Source organism: Sceloporus undulatus, chromosome 5 (genome assembly GCF_019175285.1).
Source record: "Sceloporus undulatus isolate JIND9_A2432 ecotype Alabama chromosome 5, SceUnd_v1.1, whole genome shotgun sequence".
In the NCBI taxonomy this organism is placed as follows: domain Eukaryota; kingdom Metazoa; phylum Chordata; class Lepidosauria; order Squamata; family Phrynosomatidae; genus Sceloporus; species Sceloporus undulatus.
Window position 1 is genome coordinate 95,766,964 of NC_056526.1, and position 9,885 is coordinate 95,776,848.

The 9,885-nt window shown below is 46.0% G+C and overlaps 1 protein-coding gene across 4 annotated transcripts in view; it reads right to left on the minus strand.

The window, feature by feature from the left end:
- CPEB2 (cytoplasmic polyadenylation element binding protein 2) overlaps positions 1 to 2,615 on the minus strand; it is a 62,866-nt gene extending 60,251 nt beyond the window's left edge. For 2 of the 4 annotated variants that reach the window (XM_042470579.1, XM_042470580.1), the window contains exon 1: positions 980 to 2,614. In XM_042470579.1, coding sequence (XP_042326513.1) covers positions 980 to 1,582 — 603 coding nt within the window. In that variant the 5' untranslated portion in view covers positions 1,583 to 2,614. Of the gene's footprint in view, positions 1 to 979 lie in introns of all 4 variants that reach the window. The other 2 variants (XM_042470578.1, XM_042470581.1) reach the window with 2 other exon arrangements.
- Between the last annotated feature and the right edge of the window lie 7,270 nt (positions 2,616 to 9,885).

Genomic DNA, 9,885 nt, shown 5'->3' on the forward strand with positions numbered 1-9,885 from the left:
ATAATAATAATAATAATAATAATTATTATTATTATTTAATGATTATATTTATTTATATTCTCTCTGAAGATGCCAGCCACAGCTGCTGGCGAAACATTAGGGGGGCAAAAAACCCTCTTCTGGAACACTGCCACATAGCCCCCCAAACCCCACAAAAATCTATCTTATATTATAGATTATATTACATATTATATATATAATATAATATAATATAATATAATATAATATCATATATTGTGAATCCAAAGGCTTTCATGGCTGGCATCCATAGTTTTTTGTGGGTCTTTTGGGCTATGAACCCGTGTCCTAGAAGAGACAGAGTTGACCACAGAGCTGCACCGGAGGACCCAGAAATTCCTAGAGAGGCATTCGTAGCTCCTCCAGCGCAATTTTATGGTCAAAATGTCTATCTAGCAGGTGCTGACCATAGAGTTGCACTGGAGGACCCAGAGATTCCTAGAGAGGCATTGGTAGCTCCTCCAGCGCAACCCTATGGTCAAAATGTCTATCTAGCAGGTGCTGACCATAGAGTTGCACTGGAGGACCCAGAGATTCCTGGAGAGGTGTCCTTTCACCTAAAAAGGAGACTACTAGAGAGAACACTCCACTAGGCACTTGCAGTTCCTCTATGGTCAATGTAGGACCTAGAGAGGCATTGGTAGCTCCTCCAGTGCAACTCTATGGTCGAAATGTCTACCTAGCAGGTGTTGACCACAGAGTAGCACTGGAGGACCCAGAGATTCCTAGAGCGGTGTCCTCTCAGGTAATAACATAGGAAGTGACTGGCTGAAGGCGATGGAATTCTGGGAGTTGGAGTTTGTTGTGGGCCCAGAGCGGTGCAGAGCCCCACAACAAACTCCAACTCCCAGAATTCCATCGCCTTCAGCCAGACGAGTTAAAGCGGAACCAAACCGGGTTATTTCTCCAATGCGGATGCAGTCTCCCGGTCATAAACCGCCCCTTTCCAACCAATACCAACCTGGTGGTGGTTGTAGGAGTTCCTCTGCTGGAGGAAAGCGGCCGCAGCAGCAGCAGCCGCCGCCGCGGCCTGGTGTTGTTGCTGCTGATGGTGGTGATGTTGGTGGGGCTGGAGCTGAGGGCTGACCGGGGAGCGCCGGTTCTGCTGCTGCTGATGTTGAGGTAAATTGATCTGAGGCGGCGGCGGCGGAGGAGGCGGAGGGGCCGCGTTGGAGAAAGGGCTGCTGAAAGGCCCTACGGAGGCGGCGGCGTGGGACGACACCGGAGAGAAGCTCTGGAAGAAAGCCGGGTTGATGGAGGACGGGATCCCCGCGCCGCCGCCGCCGCTGGTGGCGTAGAAGCTGCTGCTGCTGCTGCTTCCTCCGTCGGAGGAGTCGGGGCTGGTCGGCGGGGCCATGGCGGCGCTGGGGGCCGAGGGAGGGGGCTGCGGTTGTTGCTGAGACGGCGGAGGAGAGGAGGTCTGCACCGACCAAGGGGTGCCGAAGCCGGGCAGCGGAGGCGGCGGCGGCGAAGAGGCCGAGGACGAGGCGCCTTGGTCGGGGCTCTGGAGGCCGCCGAAGCCGGAGCCCAGGAGCAAGTGGCTGTTGTTGGGGGGAGACTCCATAGGGAAGCGGAGGGGGCCGGTTCAGCCGCGAAGAGGAGCAGCGCAAGGCGGCGAAGGAGGAGACGGAGGCGAGAACAGCAGGCGCCACATTGAGCTGCTCCGCCGCCGGAGTCCGAAGCCAAGCGGTCCCTCGACGCCGGAAGCCTTAGGCTGGTGAAGAAGGAGCCCCGTCTCACTCCGGCTTGAAGTCAGCTCCGAGGAGGAGCAATCAGGGCAGCAGCAGCAGCCAAGGTCCACCTCCCCCGGCGGCCGGAATGGCCAGAAGGACCGATGGAAGAAGAGGAGGAGGAGGAGGAAGAGACCCGCTTGGCAGCCCTTTCGTCCCCCTGAAGCAGCCGCTGGAAAACTTAAACCGGTAAAGATCCGGATGATGGGAAGAAAACACGATCAGTTCTTGTGGGTGGAAGAAGTGTCTTCCTGAGGCTTTTATTCTCCTTCCTCCAATACAAAACCATCCCCCGCATCTATTGCCTATAGCCCCGGCTGCCACCTCTCCAGACGTCCAGCCTTTTTCTTAATACCCTTCAGGACGGTCCTCGCTTGGCAATAAGAATAATATCTCTATATAAATATATATGTGTGTCTGTATAGATATAGAGTCTCTCCTATCAAAAAGCGCCCTCCCCCGCCTCCATGTCTCTTGACTAATACAAATATCAAGGGGAGAAGCCGGGGCTTGTCCCTATCGCCTTCCGCCTCTCCTCCAGCCCCTGCCTTCTTCTCTTCCGCCTCCTCCCTCGAGCAGCGCCCGAGTCCGACTGCGGCAGCAGGCACAGCTGCGACGGAGGACACCTCCTCACAACCCCGGAAGTGTCGTCACTGCATGCCGTCACACCTCACAATCCCCGCCCCCTTTTGCTGCCTGTCAACGTGTCCGGTGCCTCAAAAGACCCCGCCTCCTTGTTGATAATCCACAATCACCACGCCCCCTTTTTTCTGCCTGTCAACGTGTCCGGCGTCTCAGGAAGCCCCGCCTCCTTTCTGATAATCCACAAACGCCCCGCCTTCTTTCTGCCTCTCAATTCCGGCGCCTCAGGAAGCCCGCCTCCTTTTTGATAATGCACAAACGCCCCGCCCCTTTTCCTGCCTATCAATGTATCCGGCGCCTCAGAAAGACCGCCTCCTTGTTGATAATCCACGCCCCGCCCTCTTTTCTGCCTGTCAATGTATCCGGCGCCTCAGGAAGCCCGCCTCCTTTTTGATAATGCACAAACGCCCCGCCCCTTTTCCTGCCTATCTATGCATCCGGCGCCTCAGGAAGCCCGCCTCCTTGTTGATAATCCACGCCCCGCCCCCTTTTCTGCCTGTCAATGTATCCGGCGCCTCAGGAAGCCCGCCTCCTTTTTGATAATGCACAAACGCCCCGCCCCTTTTCCTGCCTATCTATGCATCCGGCGCCCCAGGAAGCCCCGCCTCCTTGTTGATAACCCACGCCCGCCCCCTTTTCTGCCTGTCAACATGTCCGCGGCGCCTGAGGAGGCCACGCCTCCCTTTTGATAATCCATAAAATGCCCCGCCCCTCTCAAAGACGCCCCTCCCCCCTCGGCCCCTCAGCAGTGGGCGTGGCCAACGGTTTTTCTGCCCATGTTCCGTTTGAATATTTGAATATTCCCTTTAAAAAGGGAATTGGTTAATAATAGTCTTCAGTCTAACTATTATTAGTAGCAGTAGTAGTAACATTCACAAACATTTGACCTCCTGCTATATAAAGCCCTGTGCAAGCTTTACAGTGCTCTATGAATAAAACAGTCTCTCTCCCTATTCTACACTGTCTCCTAAAACGCAGTGGATGCCAAACTTTGGGTCCCTCAGGTTTTTGGACTTCAAGTCCCAGAAGCTCCTTGAAGCTTAGTCAACAGAAAGGGATTCTGGGAGCTGAAGTCCAAAGCCTCTGGAGGACCAAAGTCTGGGAACCACTGTCCTAGAGGGACAGTTCGAAGATATAGCAGTGTTAATCTCTGGCATATGTAGAGATAGAACTTGTAGCGCAGTGGTCCCCAAACTATGCCCTTCAAGGGATTTTGGACTTCAGCTCCCAGAATCCCATGCTATTGGCCAACATGGCTGAGGCTTCTGGGACCTGGAGTCCAAAATCTTTTTAATGCAGAGGTCCCCAAACTATGCCCTTCAAGGGATTTTGGACTTCAGCTCCCAGAATCCCATGCTATCGGCCAACATGGCTGAGGCTTCTGGGAGCTGGAGTCCAAAATCTTTTTAATGCAGAGGTCCCCAAACTATGCCCTTCAAGGGATTTTGGACTTCAGTTCCCAGAATCCCATGCTATTGGCCAACATGGCTGAGGCTTCTGGGAGCTGGAGTCCAAAATCTTTTTAATGCAGTGGTCCCCAAACTATGCCCTTCAAGAGATTTTGGACTTCAGCTCCCAGAATCCCATGCTATTGGCCAACATGGCTGAGGCTTCTGGGAGCTGGAGTCCAAAATCTTTTTAATGCAGAGTGGTCCCCAAACTGTGCTCTTTAAGGGGATTTTTTGGACCTCAGCTCCCAGCATCCTAGGCCATTGGCCAACATGGCTGAGGCTTCTGGAAGCTGAAGTCCAAAATCTCTTAAAAGGAACACAGTTTGGGAACCACTGTTTTGTAACACCTTTGGGACTAACTGAAAGAAAGTACTTGGCAGCATGAACTTTCCTAGACTTCAGTCTTATTATTATTATTATTATTATTATTATTATTATTATTATTAACATTTATTTATAGAGCAATGTAAAGTTTGCACAGGGCTTTACATAGTAGGGGTCAAATAAGATAAGAAAAAAGAATAAAAACCTGCCAAGTGGCGTAAGCAACAACGTTACTTGATTAAAGCATCTCTAAAATGTTTTAAAACATCTCTACTGTATATACTCATCTATACATTGAAAAATTTAAGCCCCAAAATGGCCTCCAAAATCCTAGGCATATGTATATATGGGTCAATATGGCAATACTTTTCCATGAGCCTTGGGAAAGCTGTGGAGAAGGGAGGGAGGAGAGAGAGGAGGGAAATCGGAGGACTCTGTCCCCCTTTCTGTTAGCCATCAGCCTTGGGGAAAGTTGTGGGGAAGGAAGGGAAATTGGAGGTCTGTATGCATATTTTGCATGCCCAGACTTTGATCCTTGGGAGAGGTCCAGAGAGGGAGAAGGAGGGAGCGATGTGGTGTTCCCCCCCTCAGTTTAGATCCTTTGTTACATGCCCCTGAGTTTGACACTCAAGTTATCCACGCGTCATAGCAAAATCTGTGATTTAGCCCCCAAAACCTGCCCTCGACTTATACATGAGATGTTTAAACAGAGGCTGGATGGCCATCTGTTGGGGATGCTTTGATTTAGATTTCCTGCATGGCAGAATGGGGTTGGACTGGATTGCCTTGCAATCTCTTCCAATTCTATGATTCTATGATTCTATGATGTCGACTTATACACAAGTATATATGGTAACTAACTCAGATGCATTTAGTGGATTGGAAGCCAGGGAGGGACTTATCTATCTATCTATATTATGAATATGCCATTGGTATGTGAGAATGTCCATTCAAATTCAAAATTCTTTATGGAAATGAAGTGGCAAGTCCAGTATGCATTAGAAACTAGCCTGTAGGTGAAGATGACAGAGGGATAATGTCACACTACAGTGTTGTTGTTGTTAACTGAATGTGAATCAACCTTGACTCATGGTGACCCTGCTGTGGATGAGATGTCTCCAAACCTTGTAGGATCTTGTAGGACCGTGATTGAGTCTAGCCAACTTGGTGACCAGAATGTCTTCATCACAAAGGAGGACAAGGCACCGCAAAATAGAGGACATTCTGGGGGAAAATGGAGACCAGGACCAAAAGAAGTTAAAAACATGCATATAAATTCATGCTTCTTAGGCATGTTCAAAGTGGAGGACATTTTGGAATTCCTCCTGGACAGAAGGTTGGAATATAGGACATGTCCTTGAAAAGGAGGACGTCTGGTCACCTTGATCATGTGGTGGTCTTCTTTTTCTACTGCCTTCTCCTTTCCTAGTATTGTTTTCTTTTCTAATGAGTCATGCCTTCTCATGAAAGTAGGACACCCTCACTTTGATCATCTTGGCTTCCAGGGAGATTTCAAGCTTGATCTTGTTTGTCTTTTTGGCTGCTCACGGTATCCTCAGCAATTTCCCCCTGTAACACATCTCAAAGGAATTAATTTTCTTCTTCTCGGCTTTCTTCACTGTCCAGCTCTTACATCCATACGTGGTGATAGGGATTACAATGGCTTGGACAATCCTCACTTTAGTACTCAGAGTTATATCTTAACATTTTAGGATGTGTCCAGTTCCTTCATAGCTCCCCTTCCAGTCCTAGTCATCTTCTAATTTCTTGTCTGCAGTCTCCATTCTGACTTAAGCTTTAAAAGAATTCCCATACCTCAGATAATAAAAATCAATTATTTCAATTTTCTCATTGTCTAGGATGAATTCTCATTACGTATTTAGGATGAACACTACACTGTTATAGTGCTATTATTCCACTATTACCACATTTTGGCTATGTAGAGCATGCCATGAACACTGCAAATGAGAAAAAAGGCAAAGTAAAGAACAATGAGACTAAAGTCCCAGTTGTTGGCATACAAGCGTAATTCCTTTTAGTGGAAAAAGATCTGTCCTTGAATGGAAACCAATGTGTCATCATCAGAAAGAACCACAAGGCCAAGCAATCACAAGAGGTCACAGCTTCATTCCCCATCTAGTTTGACTAAACTAAATATCTAAAACAAAATGTTCACTCTTCATTTTCTTGTGTTTGGGATAGAAATGACTTTGCTTTTACCCTTGTGTTTGCTAAAGCTTTAGTTGCTATCAGAATGTTTATAGCAGTATTAATGGTTCATCAGTTAAAACAGTTTTGTTCACTGGTAGAAGATTTAATTCAAGCCTTACAAATGATGTGTCAGATTTACTACCAAGGAGACACCAGAAAAATCATTTTTTGAACTAGCTGCATCAATTCCTAAATCCCACACTGCATCTCATGGAAGCTATGACACACAAAATGGTGGAGCACACAAACAGGCAAGAATGAAAGACACATCTGTCTGTGAAAACTATTTTATAAACTATTGTATAAAGAAAAAGTGTCCAAGGTGGATTAGCCCTTCAGTGAAAAGCATTGCTGAACAACCTGGAAAGTCTGACTTCTTCTGTTAGCGAACAAAAGGGTTTTGTAAGACATTTAGCCTTTTCTGTCAAAGGAGTTTATCAGACAGGGAAATTGGAAGTATAATCCAATGGTAATCTGAAGGCAATCATGGAGTTTAACGTTATTGCATGATAACCCACTACATGCAAATTCAGGCAATGGGAAGTCAGTCCGGACCGAACGCAATCATGTGGTTTCACATTATTGCGTGATAGACTGCCACACGCAAATTTGGGCAATGGCATACTATTTTCGGGCAATGGGAAGCCAGTTCAAATGCAATGTGCATTCACGTAATTGCGCTAAAAGTGAATGCATTCTGGCCCCACTTTCTTTTCATTCGAATTTAAGACAAATTCCTCCCGTTTGATAAACTCCAAAGAGTTCTGGTCCCACAACAAACTACAATTCCTAGAATTCCATAGGATTGAGCCATGGCAGTTAAAATGGAGTCAAGCTGGAGTGTTGCTGCAGTTTGGATGCAGCCTCAGAGTAGTTTCCTGTTGTTCTAAAATATCTTTTTCATCCTTAGCTTAGTTCCATTAAACATTCAACAGGAACAAAATCCAAGCTGTGACCTCAACTCCACAGAGATCTCTAACCTTATAGTGTTCATGAATAATATCTAGTTATGTCTATGTGTTGAAAATGACTGCTTGCTGTAGAACTGGATGTCCCTTTTCTACTAAGAAGCTGCTAAAATTTGGTCTTGGCTCCAAAACCTTTCTCATTAAGTCATAGGTTATCCACTATCTGGCATTACTTTCTCATTAGTCAGACTTCTTTCAATAGTTAAACATATGTGCACATATGGTAAGCCATATCATTCTTTCACTGGTAAAGTGACTATAAATGAAGACTAATGCTCTTATGAAGTTAGTACTTTTTTTTTTAGACCCAGCATGGTGTAGTGGTTTGGACTATGATTCTGGAAATCAGGGTTCAGTTCCCTGCTTGGCCATAGAAACGCAATGGGTGACCTCCGGTGAGTCACACACCCTCAGCCCCAGAAAACGCCTTAGGATTGCCCTAGGTTGGACGCGACTTGAAGACACACAACAACAACATCATCATCATCAACAACAACACAACTGTAGAATGAGAGCTTCTAACAAAACCGACCATTTGACATGCGCAACGAGAGCTCAGAGACTGAGCGTTCATTTTTCAACATCACCATTTTTCCTGAGGAGGAAGGAAACCAGAGTGGGAGAAGAGTTGAGAGAGAGAAGCTTCTTCATATGGCAGCGGGCATAATCTTTGCCATCGCTACCTATTTGTCAGTACAAAACAAAGATGAGTTAATATATCCAGGATAATGAGACATCAAAGCTTGCCCTGGACTTTCCCATTCCGCCTTCTGCAGGATGGCGGGATTCACTTGAATATTTGAATACTGTCTCAAAATACATTGAGCAGTAGAATATGCAGTGTGTTGCAGTAATTCAAACCAGAATGTGGATAATAGCACTTAGGTTATGTTGGTGGGGGCAACAGCATCATTGCTGACATATGGGTTTTTTTTGCCAGAGATACCTCTCAGACCTTTTATAATTGGAACCTACATCTATCTAATAGCCTGCCTAACTGCCAGCTTTATTTGTCAACCCCATGCAGAACAGATTAGTTGTAACTATCCTAGTGGCTCATAGCCTGAACCAGGAAGGCACTTCACCCCAAAATATCAGGATGTACCACACGTTGTCCCTGAGAATCACTTAGGGTATATGAACTCATCCACTTATAATACTTGCATCTTGACTAACTATCTTCTGTTGAACATCTAGTTGACTACAGATTTCAGACACTGCTTATACGCAAATGGAGTAAGACAATCTCCTCCTTATACCAGTGTCAATGTTAATAGTATGTCAAAACTATAACCCTCCCTCCACACACAGAGAACCTCTTTTCCAATCCTCCCTCCATCCACCATCCAAAGGGGGAGAAAAGCAAGCCAGCTCCAACAGGCCTTGCCTGAAAGAAGAAGGCTCTCCCTCCATCTACAATCCAGAGGGAGAAAAGGGAAGGCTAGCTCCATTGGGCCTAATCAGAGTAAGAAGAAGGGCCCTCCCTCCAGTCCATCTGCTGTGGTCCAGGCATCAAAGGGAGAGAAGATCTGATGGACTTTCACCCTTCCCCATTACCATTCCCTTCTCCTTTTGTGTCTTGGATTTTTAGATTGTAAGCATAAGGACAGGGAAATGTCTAATTAACAAATTGTAAGCCGCTCTGATAGCCTTTTGTCTGAACAGCAGGATATAAATATAAATATGTTGTTGTTGTTGTTGTTGTTGTTGTTATTTTATCAGCTCTAGAGCCAGTGTAGTGCAGTGACATCACTTTGGGGTATGTATGCGGTGGTACTCACCAATGCCTCTTTTTCATCATGGAGAAAAATGACTAGTGGGATGCCAAAGGCACCTGTCGTGGGCCCAGTGCTATTCAACATGTTTATCAGTGACTTGGATGATAGAATACATAATAGGCACTATACAATTCACCAAGGCCCTAGAGCTATCAGGCAGACGGAACCTACCTCTGCCCCGCTCAAGTATTGCTGGTGGCTGTTATTTCATTTGGATGGTCAAGACCTGCTCCCAACCTTCACTGAATGTGCAGGAGCAGGAACCAAGCAGACATTGAGAATATACTAAATAATCAGAAATGGCAGGAAAAATTCAAGACTTCTTTGTCATACAACTCAGTGTGTTTTCTCTGTCAAGCTAGTATGCAGCCGTGTCTGTGTAATCTGCAGCTTAGTAGTAAACCACCTTTCTCTCATTTTGCTGTATTGCAGATAAATTAGGATTCCTTCACTGCATGCTCTTCCATATAGCTGTCAGATATATTCTTCGAGCCCTGGCCAATTTATATGAAAATTGGGTTTCTCGAGACTTTCTGAGGTCATGCTGAATAGTTACCTACAAAATGTGATGGCACTGCACACAAGTAAAGCTGATTTATGTTTTTAAAATGAATTTTAAGGTCTTATACATGGCTGTGTGCAGTATGAAAACTGGTAGAAAATTTATAACAAGCTATCAGCTTGTCTGTTAGATCCCTTTCTTGGGGAAAAAAATTCATACTGCATTTGCAAGAAGATAGAATACATTATTGAGTTCTCTGTA